Source organism: Sinocyclocheilus grahami, unplaced genomic scaffold (assembly GCF_001515645.1).
Source record: "Sinocyclocheilus grahami isolate Dianchi unplaced genomic scaffold, SAMN03320097.WGS_v1.1 scaffold386.1, whole genome shotgun sequence".
Taxonomy (NCBI): Eukaryota; Metazoa; Chordata; class Actinopteri; order Cypriniformes; family Cyprinidae; genus Sinocyclocheilus; species Sinocyclocheilus grahami.
In genome coordinates this window covers 401696-419942 of record NW_015505565.1, presented here as the reverse complement: position 1 = coordinate 419942, position 18247 = coordinate 401696, and the positions used below count along the sequence as shown (strand labels likewise).

The 18247-nt window shown below is 40.3% G+C and overlaps 2 protein-coding genes across 5 annotated transcripts; both read left to right on the top strand.

The window, feature by feature from the left end:
- The first annotated feature begins 1800 nt into the window (after window positions 1-1800).
- Window positions 1801-14536, top strand: LOC107550046 (suppressor of cytokine signaling 5-like). Of its 4 annotated transcripts, none has more exons than XM_016231266.1 (2): window positions 1801-1867; window positions 11658-14536. In XM_016231266.1, exon 2 carries the CDS (start codon window positions 11677-11679, stop codon window positions 13261-13263), a length of 1587 nt encoding a protein of 528 aa, XP_016086752.1. In that variant the 5' UTR covers window positions 1801-1867; window positions 11658-11676; the 3' UTR covers window positions 13264-14536. The 4 variants fall into 4 exon arrangements, 3 of the variants coding, with proteins under 3 accessions (XP_016086752.1, XP_016086751.1, XP_016086750.1); XR_001604619.1 differs by lacking the exons at window positions 1801-1867; window positions 11658-14536 and adding exons at window positions 2716-3062; window positions 3154-3428; XM_016231265.1 differs by lacking the exon at window positions 1801-1867 and adding an exon at window positions 2716-2850.
- Window positions 14537-15440: 904 nt separating this feature from the next.
- Window positions 15441-17831, top strand: LOC107550045 (suppressor of cytokine signaling 5-like). The gene has a single exon (XM_016231263.1). It carries the CDS (start codon window positions 15455-15457, stop codon window positions 17039-17041), a length of 1587 nt encoding a protein of 528 aa, XP_016086749.1. The 5' UTR covers window positions 15441-15454; the 3' UTR covers window positions 17042-17831.
- Window positions 17832-18247: the final 416 nt, after the last annotated feature.

The following is an 18247-nucleotide window of genomic DNA, read 5'->3' as shown; positions in this document are numbered from 1 at the left end:
AGCGTAATGACGTATGACGCGCAGAACACCTTTTGAATAAAGTGTATAAATGCGTGTCCTGTCATTAAAAACTCTCCTTTCACTCGGCAACTGTGAAGTGGAGCAGAACAACCTCCCACCAGTCCTTGTTTTTGATTCTCATCCAACCCGTTTTGGGCGCGGGGCATTTTTACTGCGTGATAAATATGAGCAGCACGGCACAGCGGTTTAGATGTATATTTATCCATAAATTAATCTATATTAATTCTGCTGTTAAAAACAAATAAAGAAACCGTGTAGGAGAGTGGTTATTATGTGCAAACAGTGAGAAACTCTATATTTGTGCAGTGTGCGCATGACAAAAAATAAATAAATTCCGAGTTGAAGCTTGTGACATGTAAACACGCACATCAACCCGATCACTTTCTTTAGCGTTCATGTAAACACTACATTCAGATTCATCAATCGGAATGAATTCAGTCCGATTGAACCAAAAATTGTGCATGCAAACGTATACACGTGGTTGCTCGTGTTTCTAGTTATATAATCGCCCTACATAACACTACATACAGATCAAAACACATTATGCAAGTTAGGATACATTCGTGCGAGTCTGCTTTTCAGCACAGACACTTAACGTCTTAATTTGTGTTTATATCTTGTCACTTGAGCAACCAGTTGACTGAGCCAGGGGCAAGTTCAAGCTCAAACCGATGTGCAGTGTGCACCGTTTTGCTACGGTTTCCGGGTTGAACGACATGTTTCCTGGAAACGGTGTGCAACGGGGTTTGAGATGCGTTTTCTCTTGTTTGGTGGGTGTGTCAAACATGTCAGCCCAATCAGCAGCAACATGTATGTAAACCACGCGGTATTAAAGAGACAGCTAGCTCGCACAATCAATGTAATTAACATCCAAATAAATTCACAAGAGCAAGTATATTATTCGCACATGTTTATTTACATTAAAGGCAAAATAACTAAAATAATAAGAGCACAAGTATAGATCTGGAACTTCTTTAAGTCTGTCTAAATATCACTTAGTAATTGCAATGTCTTCTATTGTGTGCTAAATACTGATTAATGTAACATAAAAATACTATACATATTTATATATTTTGCTATTGTATTATGGAGTGACACTTTCATAAACTTTTCTATACCCCTCTGATTATATAATGGTAACTATTACAATATCATAGCACAACAACAGCGAGCAGCAATAATGATAAGCCTAAAAAATAATACGGTCATATAGATCATAACATAGTCTTGGAGGGAAGAAGTGGATTATCCTTCACCTGAAACGTTTGTCTTTTCATCCTGAAATGTGAGGCAAATGTTGGATCACAATAATTAGGAACCACAGTTTGCACAAATCCCTTCACTTGATTGGGATGTTCTCTTTTATTCTGGAGGGCAAGGGCAGTGACTGCACCATCGAGCATATTTTGCAGTATTAAACACCTATTTATACCGATTTCATCAAGCTCCGAAAATTATTCTAAAAGAACACAAAGAATGGCCTTCTCCGCTGCCATAGTTGCAACTCTTGTGTCATCAGAACAGAGTGTTCAATGCACCACCGTTTCCGTTTAAAAAACGTTTTGCACCGTTTTTGTCGGAGCTGAACGCAGCCCTGATCTGTCGTTCACTATAGTCTGGGGCTGGATTTAGTGAAGCCCGAATCGTGAACGAGGCGTTCTTTTGAATCGGATTTTTTTATGGAGCTGAACCGGTTCACAAATCTCGCCTCGTTTATCGAACTGAATAGGTCTAGGAGAAAATTGTTCGGACATGCCGATTCGTGGTAGTAAACCGAAAGGAGAAGATAATCAGAAAGAGAAGATGCGAATTTTCAAAATGAACTGAGAATTTAATGAGGCGAAAAGTAAGTTAGTTTAAGTATGTTTAGAACTTTGTACAACATTGTATGTCTTTATTGTTTTATCAACATACAAAAGCGAGTTTTAGTTTTAATACATATCATTGTAACACGTGGAAAACTTTTTAGCCAAGAAATGTAAAATAATTTTAGTATAGGCCTAATTTCAATGCAAATTATGATTAAAATGCTTTAATGCATATAAAGGCCGAACACACTGAACTGAGATTTACATTTACATCTAGTCATTTAGCAGACACTTTTATCTAAAGTGACTTACAAATGAGGACACTAGAAGCAATAAAAAAAGACTAACAAAAGAGCAACAATATGTAAGTGCAATGACAAGTCTCGGTTAGCTTAACGCAGTACACAGCAAGGTATTATTTATATACATACACACACACACACACACACACACACACACACAAAGAAAAAAGATAAATAGATAAATTAGAATTAAAATAGAATAGAAAGTGCTAGAGTTAGAGGGTCGAATAAAGATGGAATATGAGATATGATATTACAATAAGCGAAATATCTTTTCTTTTTTTTTTTGGTTTATTATTTATAACACTTTTAAACTCCAAAACGTGCCTATATTTGGCTTTATTGTTCGGAAAGTTTCAGTAATATACCAAGCCGGGATGTCAGGGACCACGTATACTCGTAATTACGTAAAAGAACGTCTGAATCATTTTTGATCCGATTCTCTGAAACCAACTGTTCAAACGAACCGACTCACTGAATTGATTCAGACATCCCATCACTAGCTGGAATTCGAGCGGGGAAGTGACGCTTTCTTCTAAAGTCTTTCCCCATCCGTATCCGCCGGAACACAGAACTTCGCGCAATTGGAGTCCCTTGATGTCAGTCAACAGCAGCTTTGCCACCACCACCTCTCCTGATTCTCTTCTCTGCTGCACTTGGCGACCATATCGGCCCGGCAGGGAAAGAAATGCCAACGGGATGAGGGGATCGTAGGCCATGTAAATACAAAATGTTTACGAGTTCATCGACACATTGACGTGCAGTTTGCTTTTCGATTATCGCAGTTATGGTTCCAATCGAGTCCCGTCCGTGTGTTTTATCCAGCACCGTCTCTAGCCTCGGGAAAATGTACCCGACTATTGTTAGCATTTTTTTCGCAAACAAAAGAAGACATCCGAAAAAACAATAAAAGATCTCGACAGAAGGATCGGTGAGTTTATCTCTCCGTGTGTTGGGAATGCGCATCGATTATTTCATGTTAAGGCGAATGTTCGATGTCTTTTAACTAGTTTTTTTTTCAGTCGGCCCCCTTTCTGATTGTCCGAAGCCGGTTCAACTAAAGCAACCAAGAGAAATGTATAGAGACACTTAAAATGACGCACATCGAGTTATTCAGCACAGACCTAGCTTGATGATCCACATATAATGTATGCAATTCAGTGGTTCTAATAGCATGTAATGTGTGGTGAAAATCATGAAGATATCCAGAAACATCCCGCTATTTCCATGCCTGGATTGACTGCTATACCTGCCTCACTGTTAATGTGAAAGGCCTAGTCTGGTCCATTTAACAAAGTTTACGTCATGTCAATAAATAAATAATAGTCTTCTTTTTTTTTTTAATTAACAAATTTAGGCACATGGTAAAAAAGGTAATTTCTTTATCTGAGGTTTATTAGGCGTATACACATGACTGCTTATGAAATGACATAACATGTCAAACAGTAGAAATGCTTGGCCATGGAGTAAATCCAACCTTAATTCAGTTGTGTGGTATAAATTACTGTTATGAAGATAAACCTTCTCATCTTTAAGTTTTTTTTTTTAATATACATATTTCTTAAATTTCACATGTTTTCTTAAATTGAAAATTGCACACCAGAATAGATTATATATATATATATATATATATATATATATATATATATATAAAATGTATTTTAAGCTGAGAGCATACATTTTTATATAATCAGTGTCAAAAATGATCTTTGTTTAAAGGCAATTTTTTGCCGCTATGGGGGCAATTTTTATTTTTTTATACATATGTGACCCTGGACCACAAAAGCAGTCGCAAGTAGCACAGGTATGTTTGTAGCAATAGCCAAAAATACATTGTATGGGTCAAAATTATTGATTTTTCTTTTATGCCTAAAATCCCTCCTGTCCTAACAAACCATACATCAATGACAATCTTATTGGTTCTGCTTTTATATGATGTTTAAATCTAAATTTAAAAAAAATTACCCTCATGACTGGTTTTGTTGTCCAGGGTCATATATATATATATATATATTTTTTTTTTACCATGTAAAAAACTTATTTTATGTTAGATACTATAATTAAATCTGTTCATTCTGAATCTGAACAATTTTGACCGATACGTCTGAAATGAATTTAACAAATTAAATATGAAAGAAGCCATAAATAATCCCAAGATATAAGACAATCACCACTAGAATTTGTTTTTGAGACAGATATGTGACAGCTGCAGGTCACAACGGTGTCTGCGGCGAAACAAAACCCATACTGAATCTGTTAATAGAAACTCTTAGAATGCATGTTATGAAATATGTCAAATGTTAGATTACCGAGAAATTCACTGTGCACATTTTAAATATCTGGGATGTTTTTGTAACTTCCGAGAGGCAATTTGCCTAGAACCTTGTTTAGTTTCTGACTCGAATTTGCAAAAAGTGCATTGATCCAAGTGGTATTAGGTGGGAAATGTTACTCAATGTAGATTTAATGCCTATCTAAATGTTCTAAATAGGGGTTGTGGCCCATTGTTGCATAAGATATACAGTGGTGTAACCTCGGTAGGCCCATAAAACCTCCTTAACACTACAGCTTTACAGTAGTCTTTTCCCCCAAACGTGTGGTTTGTGGAGTTTGAGGATACCTAAGAATATTTTCTATTTCTGCAGACCTGCCACAAGTGCTAAAAGTTGTGGGTTTGTTCAGAAAACAAATTGTTTTTTGAAATATGACCTGCTAGTTCAGGGTATCACAGATAAATTCTTTTGACACGGAAGACAATTAACAGAGAGTGAGAGGCACTAAACTCCTGCTGAAGTATTTATGTGTGCAGAGGTTAAGGCCTGTCCAGATATTTTAGTTCTCTTGAGCGGGGCTTAGACATTGCAACAGACGTTTCCTAGAAAGCTGCTTCACTGCACTTAAGTACACTCTTAAAAATAAAGGTGCTTCAAAAGGTTCTTCAAGTGATGCCATAGAAGAACCATTTTTGGTTCCACAAAGAACCATTCAGTCAAAGGTTCTTTAAAGAACCATCTCTTTCTTGCGTTTTTGTAATCTGAAGAACCTTCTTTCACCACAAAGAACCTTTTGTGAAACAGAAAGGTTCTTCAGATGTTAAAGGTTCTTTATGGAACCATTTAGACAAGAAGGTTCTTCTATGGCATCGTGAAGCACCTTTATTTTTAAGAGTATACATCGGTAATACTGTACAGTAAGGCCTCATTAGCTAACATTAACTAACAATGAGCAGTATTGTTTTTTTTTTACAGCATTTATTAATTAGTGTTAGTGTTAATTTAAAAAAAATGTTTCGTGAATTATCTATTGCTAACAGAATTTTTTTAAATAAATGTTTGGTAAATGTTGACTAACATTATGATTAATAAATGCTGAACTAATGTAGTTAATTCATGTTAACAAATTAAACCTTATTGTAAAGTGTTAACTTCTTAGTGGCCAGGTTGTATGATTCAAATTAGTCTCAAATATCAATGCTAATAGATTTGTTTATTGGTTATTTATTGTTATTTTATAGATTTATTTTATGAAAGAAATTATGAGATTCCATGTGTCTTAAATGTATATTACACAGCACTCTTAAAAACAAAGGTTCCGAAAGGAGATTTTTGCAGTGATGCCACAGAAGAACCATTAGTGAACAGTTCTTAAAAGAACCAGTTTTTCTTAGTGTGAAAAAAACATTTTATTAATCTGAAATACCTTTTTAAAGAATCCATTTTGCAATGGAATGATTCCATGTTAAAAGTTATTCATGGAACCAAGACTGAATGTATTTTTATCAAAAGTATATTGATAAAAAAAAATTCATAGTATTACATGGATCATAATTGTGTGATCATGTATTAATTAGGGTTCAAAGATTGTTCCTAGTGTTTAAAAGGACTAGTGTAGAGTTAAACAGAGATGCCACTTTTTCTTACAGCAGCTAAAGTAAAACACCATTGCTGAGGCTCTGTCTGTCTTATCTGTTGTGCAAGGAAGTACAACCCACCTTGTCTGTGTGCTATCCAGGGCATGGATGTTATCAACTATATGTACGACTCTACCACTTAGTGTACTCCTATTTGATTTACTTCATATAATACAGATGTTTTTCATTTAATATAGTTTCTTATCGTCAGAGACGGGCATATTTTACATCCAGTAGTTTCCGCCGTTACTGAAGGTGTATGCGGTTGATAGGGGCTCTTTCTCAATCTCATGTGGTGCTCAGACTTTTATCAAAAGAGCTCAGGCATGAACAGCATGCACAATCTTTCTGTGAACAGAAGCTGAATTTTGGTGTGAATGTTTGTTTGAAATGACTGTGTAGATTGTGAGTGTCTGTCCAGCATGAGAACGAGGCGGACTGCTTCCTCTTCTGGCACTTGGGTTCTAGAGATGTCTGGTGTAGAATTTGGCTGCAGTATCAGGTGAAGGGGGGCGAGACCTGGGGGGACAGAGGGGGCTGGGCCCACGCTACCAGGAAGCTGCAGCTCTGGGCAAGGCTTGTTAGCGTTCTTGGTAGCAGAAACCCAAGCTGAGCAGAGAATAGCATAGTATTTACCGGGCTAGTGTTTTGTGATCTGGTGCCAGGATTCATCCACAGACAGTTCTGTTGCATCTTGTCAATGGTAGAACAAGGGGAACATGAGAACAGATCTATTAATCCATTAATATGCTCTAACTGGTTAAAGCAAAAACCTAAGTCATGGAGTGCAGAGTAATGAGGGTTTAAATTGGTAAGTACAGAAGTATCAAGAATTGCTGTTATTTATATATATATGTGTATATATATATATGTGTGTATATATATATATATATGTGTGTGTGTCTAAAACTGCCATTGGAAAAGTAGAATTGATGGGGTAAATGTAGGATTTGAAAAAGCCATTCTTAGTATTTAAACTCATCTCATTGCACTGCATTTATGCAGTATGCATTTGCTAAAAAAGCTGGAATGAAAATTTGCTATGTAAATGTTGGGAAAATAAACAACTTAAGGTGGTTATGGCTTAGGTTTTTGATGACTGTGATGTAATTAATAGTTAGGATGTATTCTTATTCTAATCTATATAATCATTAGTTCAGTATCTATAGAATGAGTGGAATCTAATGTAGAGACAATTGGTTGTTACATCTTTTTGTATTCTTGTATTTTATTTGTAGTAATGTGTTTTCTTGTAGTGATGTACAATATACAAGCTCATATCTGTATTTAATTAAATACAGAAATTCTAAAGTTCTAACACTTTATAACTACATTACTCAAAATATTATACATAAAATATATATACAAATAAAGATAGAAATGAATGATTATGACGATCTAAGAACATTCCTTTTTATAATGAGATCCAGAAGTTTCAGGACTGAAAGCAAATGTTTTCATATTAAGTGAAATATTTTGGATTTCCAGGTTGCTGATCAAGTAATTAAATTCATTACACTGATCATGTGAACTCCTTTGTACAGACAGTCCGATGTTCTTCCACTGAAGCACAAGATGCTCTTTGGAACATTCTCAAATCATGCTGAGGAACATGATCATCAGGTTTGACACAGACTAATGGAGTTCATGCAGCTTGAGTACTGCTGTCATTGGAGTAATAGGTGTACAAACCAAGTACTGAGAGATTTTACAAATTTCTGTTAAGCAGATAATCCTGTAAGTAATGAAAACATTTGTATTTAAATGAGAAGCATTTTCACTTTATGTTGCCCATAGACCCTCTGTAGACTAGGTCTTTATTTCATTCCTGATATTATAATATCAGGACTATAATATATTGTAATATAACTATGTATGTAAGTATTGCAATATAATTATATACGTAAGTATATAGGTATATTGATTCAACTATATCAGCATCTCAATCCGGAATGGCAAATTCTGGGGTAATTTATAGTGTCTGTTTAGGTATGATTTCCACTTGAGGAAGGGGTATTGCCTTTGCCAATATTTGCCAAATATTTTAAAATAGTTTTGTATGTGTGCTCTTGGGGTGCGGTTCTGTCTCTTAGCCACACAAGGGAGCCCCACAGCCAAACATGAGCCTCCCCTGTGTCACGTGCATAGTATAAGAAAACATTAGGGATGGAAACATTCGACAAAACAGCCTGATTCATTACATCATGTATGCGTTATAGGTTATTGCCAAGATTACCGTTGCATAGAATATATACACATCTTGCAGATAGAGTACACAAGAGGGTGTACTCTGGTTCTGGTCTTTTTCCCATGGGGTTTCAAAAGACAGTATATTGAAGATCTCCACAGTTGGTGTCTGTTGGGAAGTGGTTGACTTCAGGTGATAGACTTGGCCTTTGAGACCAGAGTGCACTAGGAAGTTAATGTACATTCACTCTGGTGTGCGTCCCAACCACGTTTGCGTTAGGTTATATAATGTCAATTCACCACAGTTCTAGTCATTTCAGTAGTGCTAATGTTGGTCATGCAATACTTTTTGCGCAACAGTCTTGTTTCAATATGTATGCAACTTTTTTGATTGCAAATCTAGGCAAAAAACAAATGACCCTTGGCTTCATATTTAGCACGAAGTTTCACAGAATACATTTTAATGAACTCTTTGACCCCTTTTCATGAACCCTTCTGACCACCCTGCACCACAATTTTACATATGTAGTGCATGCTCATTCTGGAAGTGGAGCAAGTTTCTGAGTTTGGGGGAAAGGTTAGGCTTGTTGGCCTCTGTGCACATTGTCACCATAGCTGCACTGCCAGATCTGAACTTTGATTTATGGTCATCCTTTATGCTGTCAGACTGGCTTTGAAAGGGACAAAGACAAGGTGACCAGAGGAAAGATGGGCAGAAAAGACAGAAGGAAGATTATGAGAGTTAATAGGATTTTGCTGTATGTCCACTCGTGTACCGTACTGACATTGAGCAGCAGGTACAATATATAGAATCATGAATGAAGGTGAGGGTTTAAAAGTACAAGGGTATTATGACTTGCGTTCTTTAAATATAGCTTGTAACTCATCCAGATGAAAATTTTAATTCTCAATTAAAGTTGAGATCCCACGCCATTTAGCTACTGTTAGTACATTTATTACTTTTACTGCATTTACAGACCGCTAACCTGATGACCATTAGCACAAAGATGAATCCACCATGATATTAAAGCAACAGGTCTATAACAATTTAGGGTTACGCAAAATTCAGGATTAATGAAATCTCTTCTCTCTCTCTCAGTTCAGGAGTTGGAATTTGGAAGTTGGAATCTGCCTGCCTTTCATTGTTGTTTAAAGTTTTTTTTTTTTTTTTTTTTTTTTTTAGTTTTTTTTTTGGGTGTTTATGAGATAGACGGCCCGGGACTAAATTCTCAATTAAAGTTGAGATCCCACGCCATTTAGCTACTGTTAGTACATTTATTACTTTTACTGCATTTACAGACCGCTAACCTGATGACCATTAGCACAAAGATGAATCCACCATGATATTAAAGCAACAGGTCTATAACAATTTAGGGTTACGCAAAATTCAGGATTAATGAAATCTCTTCTCTCTCTCTCAGTTCAGGAGTTGGAATTTGGAAGTTGGAATCTGCCCGCCTTTCATTTTTTTTTAAAGTTTTTTTTTTTTTTTTTTTTTTTGGAAGTTTGGTTTGGACGAGTTTAGACAAGACTGGGCTCGGAACTGAAGTCTGTCTCAAGTCCGAGACCAAGACCATATTTTCGGGAGCATTTGAACTGGACCCTTACTCAAATGAGCTGGTCTCGACTAGTCATAGAAAATACAGTCTTGGACTCCTCCTTGAGATGGACTCAATTATTGTAACACTGCAAACAAGCCTTTGTATGTTGAAATTCTGTAATTTTAACTTGGCAATTTTACAGAATAGTCTGCAGCTCCCACCCTAATCAATATACCAGCTGCTGATTTTCTGTCAGCATCACAAGTTTATCCAACTGAAATTTGTAGGACATTTACACATGACACCGAGCAGCCTCTAAAAACATGATACCCATCCTTTTCCTCTCTACTATCTGAGAGAAGGTGAATAATGCACTGTAGCTCATTCTCCCACATGACCTACATTCTGTTGTTTTTTTTATCAGGAGACTTGAACTATCATTAATTATTTATGGCAGTTTTTCTCTATAGTTCAGGCTTCTCTTGTTGTGACATATTTTACATTAAATAATTTAAAGTCCTTTTTGATTGCAAATTAATGCAATGACATGATTTGATAGTTATTTTGTTGTGGCTTTTTTGTTTTTAATATTATGTTATTGGTTTTAGTACCATTTATTTATTTTAAATTTTTTAAACTTTCCATAGAAAGACATGCACTTGGGTTATACAGCTTGCTTTGTGTTCATAGGTGGAAAGTTTATCCTGTGAAAGGATGGGTTAGCCAGAGTACATGCAGTTCTTGAACTCATGCTTCACCTGGAGGCGCTCACTACTCTATTTTTTGCTGACTCACGTTTGACCTGTTCTGACTTTTTGGTCTGGTCTATCATGGTGTTGCTTTTACAATTACATGTGAATAACTGCCAGTGAACAGTTAATTAGCCCAAACACAAATTCGTGCTTCTGTTTGGGAAGAGTGCATGAGCTTTTTCAAGATTATTAAAGTTAAAGCCAAATCAAAAGTTATTATACACAGCGATTAAGGAAGATAAGATTTACAGAGATCATGCAAAATCTCTCAGTTCATTAGCTGCTGAGTGCTCTGCTATGGCGGGTCAGAAAAGACCGGCCCAGACCGGCATTGTAACCCAGCCCACAGCAGCATGTTGACTGGGAGCAGTTCCATTAGTTCATTTTTAGCGCTGGCCTTGAGTCTCAGTGAGTCTGCCTGGCAACACTTTAATCACTTAGGCCCTGTTTACAGCTGGTATTAACGTCTGTCTTGGGTGATCCAATCCTAAGTGGTCAGTCGAGAAAGATTGCCGTATACACCTGGAATTAACATCCTTAATTCTCCTGAGTCTCCTGTGGCCACTTATAATTGCATCATGTATTGAGTGATTGTCACTCCCTGTTGATAAATCATAAAAATATAAACACTTTGCACTTTTTTTTTTTTTGAGTATGTTAATGTCTTATTTCTATATTAATTGATGTTCAGTTATGCTTGATCTGTAACCGTGAGAGTTCACATTAATTTACTATCATAGCCATTATGCAAATATTTTAGGACTTTGTTTTTTTACGTTATGTTTTAAGGTGGTAATTTTTTTTATATTGGTAAGTCTTTTATATGTTAGTCTCATTTAAATTAATAAATGTTTCTTTAAAAAATACTGATTTTGTTGGCAAAGTATAAATATGTGTAAATTGGTTTAATGGATTGATTGTTCAAGTTACATATGGATAGCTTAAGTTACTACACAGGCAAAGTGGTCACATTTGTTTCTGACTTCCTCTGAACGTGGAAGAAACATTTTTGAAGATGAACACTTATATTTAGAATTATTAACTTGTGATTGGATTAACCAAGATAGACGTATAAATGGGACATCTCATTGGGATTTGTCATCATATACTAATAGAAGTCTGACTTTTTGTTCCAGATCCAGGTGCCCCCACCTCATGGAGAAGGTTGGCAAGGTGTGGAGCAACCTTAAGAAGGGATGTCAATCTCTGCTCCACACAGATGGGGGTTCTCGATTTGAAACGCCACCACAGCTTCAACCGCAAACAGACACAGTATGCCAGAGTGTGGACAAGGCCCAGGGAGACAACACACTGGAGGCTGCTAGTCCTTCTAGCAGTGTGGCGGCACTCCCTCTAGTAGTATGGAGGACCGGTGGGAGTGTGACACGACAGGGCCATAACTGTGTAGTGGATGTACCCCAGATACTAGAGATCACAGTCGAGCAGGATACCGAAGATGCTCGTGCTCTCTTGGGAGCCCGCAGAGACTCTTACTCACGTCATGCACCTTGGAGTGGAAAGAAGAGACACTCATGTTCCACTAAGGCTCAGAGTTCTCTGGAGACCACAGATCGGCGATCAGGCCGGTCTCGGCGCAGACGTGGGACTGGTAGCAGCCGTGAGGAGCTGGAGTCAGGGGCAGCACGTTCCCTACGGCAGCAGATTCATGATACAGTGGGCCTGTGCCTCCCACTGCGCTCATCCTCTCGGAACAGTCACCTTCCACCACCCAAACGTAAGATACAAATCACAGAGCTGATGCTGGAGACATGCCCCTTCGCACCAGGATCAGACCTTGCTCGAAAATGGCACCTCATTAAACAGCACACAGCACCAGTCACAATGACACCAGTAGATTCATCCTCAGATGCTTGCGGTGCTACCTGTGCATCGCCGGAAGATGAGGAGGAGCGCTTGAGAGAGAGAAGACGACTCAGCATCGAGGAGGGTGTTGACCCACCTCCAGATGCCCAAATCCACACAGTGGAGGCTATCACAGCCCCTCTGGCTTCCCTTTATAAACTGGGACCTAAGTTGGCCCCTGGAATGGGTGAGGCCCTAGGCGATAGCCGGGGGGCAACAGCAGCTAACTGTGACTCTGAGGACGATGATACCACCACTCTTTGCTTGCAAGCTCGCAGGCCCAAGCAGCGACACGCTTCGGCGGAGGGCCTCCTGAGCAGCAAGCAACAGGGGCCTTGGAAGGTACACACTCAGATTGACTACATCCACTGCTTGGTTCCAGATCTGCTACAGATCACAGCACTTCCCTGCTACTGGGGTGTGATGGACCGTTATGAGGCTGAAGCCCTGCTGGATGGTCGGCCCGAGGGAACCTTTCTCCTGCGAGACTCGGCTCAAGAAGACTACCTGTTTTCCGTTAGCTTCCGTCGCTATGGCCGTTCGCTGCACGCACGCATTGAGCAGTGGAATCACAACTTCAGCTTTGATGCACACGACCCTTGCGTGTTCCATGCAGCCACCGTCACGGCACTCTTGGAACACTACAAGGACCCTAGCGCTTGCATGTTCTTTGAGCCATTGCTCACTGTGCCTCTGCACCGGACCTTCCCATTTGGCCTGCAAAGCCTGGCTCGATCAGCCATTTGCAATGGGATCACCTACGATGGCATCGGGGCACTGCCAATGCCCCCTGCTCTGCGGGACTACCTCAGGGAGTATCACTATAAGCAGAGGGTGCGCGTACGCTGGCTTGAGAGGGAGCCAGTCAAGGCCAAGTGAGGCAGGGCAGATACTTCTCAGCTCTCCAACAGGAGTAGTCCATTAAGCACTTTGCAGAGGTGGAGGAATTCATTTTTTTTTTTTGTGGAGGGGAAAGGGTTAAAAGGAGGGACCTGAAACTGAACACTATAAAAGCTTCTATCATTTTTTGCTATCACTCTAACAAACAAAGAATTTACATATACAGTGGCTCTCCAGTGTGCACATTTCACTACAGCTTCTGGACTAGGAAGAAGCAGCAGAGGTCTTAGTCTCCTTTTTCCTTCTCCCTCAGTTCCCATGGCTGTGGGGGAATCTGCAGATACAGATATTTTCATGCCCCTCCACTCTTTCACTGCTTGACTATGTGGTTTATAGCCATTTCACTTTATTTGTGTTGTACCATTCACCTGTTTTTAATTCCCTTGCATTAAATATGCATTGTTAATGTTTATTCAAAGTAACATTGCGGACAAATTGAGGGGAGGGGAAATGAAGGGTGATGTTCAAATATTGCTTTCCCAGCTTCTTTCATCATCCTTAGCTTTCATGGTGCTCTGTCAGTGGTTCCTATGGTAACATTCTGCGCTCATTCCGTTGTTAAAGGGGGGAAGCATTCTTGAGCAGGACACAGAAAGGCTTTCACCCTGCTCATTGAGAACGAGACGGAGAAATCCATGAAAGAAAGATTGACCTTAAACTATGCGTCCAGACAGCTTTTGGGAATGCGTTGCAGTGGAGAGAAAGGTTCTGTGGCGTTCTGCTTCCGGGAAGCGATAAGATAAGGATGATATGCACAACGTGACGCGATGTGATGTGAGAGCGCTTGGTTTTCAAAAAATATAGTTACTCACACTCTGCGTTCTGTTGCTGTCCAAATGTTTTGTAATCATTAATTCCTACCACTAATTGCACAGGGGGGGTGACTAATTCTGTATACTGTCTTTTTTTTGTATTGTTTTGAATGGTCTATCAGTGCCCTGGAAGTTGGGCACTGGTTGAGAGCACTTTAACTTAACTGTGCTTACGTTAATGGGTGAAGCAGAGGCAATACATAAACATGCTACACTGGGACCATTGTTTTTAGGCATAAACACCCTCCTATATAGGAATAAACACTCTACGTTCACTTTGTCTAGTCCATATTGTTCTAGAGAGGACAGAGTAAGTTTTGAGGTGACCCCATCAGTGCCATTGGATTTGGTTCAAGCTGGCTTGTTTAGCTTGATTTTGGGATGATTTAATAATTGATTAAAGGGATAGTTCACCCAAAAATGAAAATTCTGTCATTGATTACTTATGTCATTCCAAACCCGTATGACCTCTGTTCGTCTTCAGAACACAGATTAAGATTTTTTTTTGATGAAAGCCGAGAGCTTTGACCCTGCATAGACCACAACAAAACTACCACTTTCAAGGCCCAGGAAGGTAGTAAGGACATCGTTAAAATAGTCCATGTTATCAGTGGTTCAACCATAGTTTTATGAAACTGTTGATTAAAGGGATAGTTCACCCAAAAATGAAAATTCTGTCATTGATTACTTATGTCATTCCAAACCCGTATGACCTCTGTTCGTCTTCAGAACACAGATTAAGATTTTTTTTTGATGAAAGCCGAGAGCTTTGACCCTGCATAGACCACAACAAAACTACCACTTTCAAGGCCCAGGAAGGTAGTAAGGACATCGTTAAAATAGTCCATGTTATCAGTGGTTCAACCATAGTTTTATGAAACTGCGAGAATACTTTTTGTGCGCAAAGAAAACAAAAATAATGACTTTACTGAACAATTTCTTCTCTCCGTGTCAGTCTTCGACGTGCGTTCACAAGAGTACCACGACGCATGTGGTGCTGCTGATGCATAAAAAGTTTTCTCGTAGTGTCATAAAATTCAGGTTGATGATGTCACATGCATTATTTTAAACATTGTCCCTACTACCTTTCTGGGCCTTGTGTTGTGTTGCTGTCTATGCAGGGCCAGAAAGCTCTCGGATTTCATCAAAAAATATCTTAATTTGTGTTCCGAAGATGAGCAAAGGTCTTACACGTTTGAAACAACGTGAGGGTGAGTAATTAATGACAGAAATTTCATTTTTTGACTTGTGATTGGATTAACCAAGATAGACGTATAAATGGGACATCTCATTGGGATTTGTCATCATATACTAATAGAAGTCTGACTTTTTGTTCCAGATCCAGGTGCCCCCACCTCATGGAGAAGGTTGGCAAGGTGTGGAGCAACCTTAAGAAGGGATGTCAATCTCTGCTCCACACAGATGGGGGTTCTCGATTTGAAACGCCACCACAGCTTCAACCGCAAACAGACACAGTATGCCAGAGTGTGGACAAGGCCCAGGGAGACAACACACTGGAGGCTGCTAGTCCTTCTAGCAGTGTGGCGGCACTCCCTCTAGTAGTATGGAGGACCGGTGGGAGTGTGACACGACAGGGCCATAACTGTGTAGTGGATGTACCCCAGATACTAGAGATCACAGTCGAGCAGGATACCGAAGATGCTCGTGCTCTCTTGGGAGCCCGCAGAGACTCTTACTCACGTCATGCACCTTGGAGTGGAAAGAAGAGACACTCATGTTCCACTAAGGCTCAGAGTTCTCTGGAGACCACAGATCGGCGATCAGGCCGGTCTCGGCGCAGACGTGGGACTGGTAGCAGCCGTGAGGAGCTGGAGTCAGGGGCAGCACGTTCCCTACGGCAGCAGATTCATGATACAGTGGGCCTGTGCCTCCCACTGCGCTCATCCTCTCGGAACAGTCACCTTCCACCACCCAAACGTAAGATACAAATCACAGAGCTGATGCTGGAGACATGCCCCTTCGCACCAGGATCAGACCTTGCTCGAAAATGGCACCTCATTAAACAGCACACAGCACCAGTCACAATGACACCAGTAGATTCATCCTCAGATGCTTGCGGTGCTACCTGTGCATCGCCGGAAGATGAGGAGGAGCGCTTGAGAGAGAGAAGACGACTCAGCATCGAGGAGGGTGTTGACCCACCTCCAGATGCCCAAATCCACACAGTGGAGGCTATCACAGCCCCTCTGGCTTCCCTTTATAAACTGGGACCTAAGTTGGCCCCTGGAATGGGTGAGGCCCTAGGCGATAGCCGGGGGGCAACAGCAGCTAACTGTGACTCTGAGGACGACGATACCACCACTCTTTGCTTGCAAGCTCGCAGGCCCAAGCAGCGGCACGCTTCGGCTGAGGGCCTCCTGAGCAGCAAGCAACCGGGCCCTTGGAAAGTACACACTCAGATTGACTACATCCACTGCTTGGTTCCAGATCTGCTACAGATCACAGCACTTCCCTGCTACTGGAGTGTGATGGACCGTTATGAGGCTGAAGCCCTGCTGGATGGTCGGCCCGAGGGAACCTTTCTCCTGCGAGACTCGGCTCAAGAAGACTACCTGTTTTCCGTTAGCTTCCGTCGCTATGGCCGTTCGCTGCACGCACGCATTGAGCAGTGGAATCACAACTTCAGCTTTGATGTGCACGACCCTTGCGTATTCCACGCAGCCACTGTCACAGCTCTCTTGGAACACTACAAGGACCCTAGCGCTTGCATGTTCTTTGAGCCATTGCTCACTGTGCCTCTGCACCGGACCTTCCCATTTGGCCTGCAAAGCCTGGCTCGATCAGCCATTTGCAATGGGATCACCTACGATGGCATCGGGGCACTGCCAATGCCCCCTGCTCTGCGGGACTACCTCAGGGAGTATCACTATAAGCAGAGGGTGCGCGTACGCTGGCTTGAGAGGGAGCCAGTCAAGGCCAAGTGAGGCAGGGCAGATACTTCTCAGCTCTCCAACAGGAGTAGTCCATTAAGCACTTTGCAGAGGTGGAGGAATTCATTTTTTTTTTTTGTGGAGGGGAAAGGGTTAAAAGGAGGGACCTGAAACTGAACACTATAAAAGCTTCTATCATTTTTTGCTATCACTCTAACAAACAAAGAATTTACATATACAGTGGCTCTCCAGTGTGCACATTTCACTACAGCTTCTGGACTAGGAAGAAGCAGCAGAGGTCTTAGTCTCCTTTTTCCTTCTCCCTCAGTTCCCATGGCTGTGGGGGAATCTGCAGATACAGATATTTTCATGCCCCTCCACTCTTTCACTGCTTGACTATGTGGTTTATAGCCATTTCACTTTATTTGTGTTGTACCATTCACCTGTTTTTAATTCCCTTGCATTAAATATGCATTGTTAATGTTTATTCAAAGTAACATTGCGGACAAATTGAGGGGAGGGGAAATGAAGGGTGATGTTCAAATATTGCTTTCCCAGCTTCTTTCATCATCCTTAGCTTTCATGGTGCTCTGTCAGTGGTTCCTATGGTAACATTCTGCGCTCATTCCGTTGTTAAAGGGGGGAAGCATTCTAGAGCAGGACACAGAAAGGCTTTCACCCTGCTCATTGAGAACGAGACGGAGAAATCCATGAAAGAAAGATTGACCTTAAACTATGCGTCCAGACAGCTTTTGGGAATGCGTTGCAGTGGAGAGAAAGGTTCTGTGGCGTTCTGCTTCCGGGAAGCGATAAGATAAGGATGATATGCACAACGTGACGCGATGTGATGTGAGGTTTTCAAATTTTCAAAAAATATAGTTACTCACACTCTGCGTTCTGTTGCTGTCCAAATGTTTTGTAATCATTAATTCCATTGCACAGGTGCACAGGGGGGGTGACTAATTCTGTATACTGTCTTTTTTTTGTATTGTTTTGAATGGTCTATCAGTGCCCTGGAAGTTGGGCACTGGTTGAGAGCACTTTAACTTAACTGTGCTTACGTTAATGGGTGAAGCAGAGGCAATACATAAACATGCTACACTGGGACCATTGTTTTTAGGCATAAACACCCTCCTATATAGGAATAAACACTCTACGTTCACTTTGTCTAGTCCATATTGTTCTAGAGAGGACAGAGTAAGTTTTGAGGTGACCCCATCAGTGCCATTGGATTTGGTTCAAGCTGGCTTGTTTAGCTTG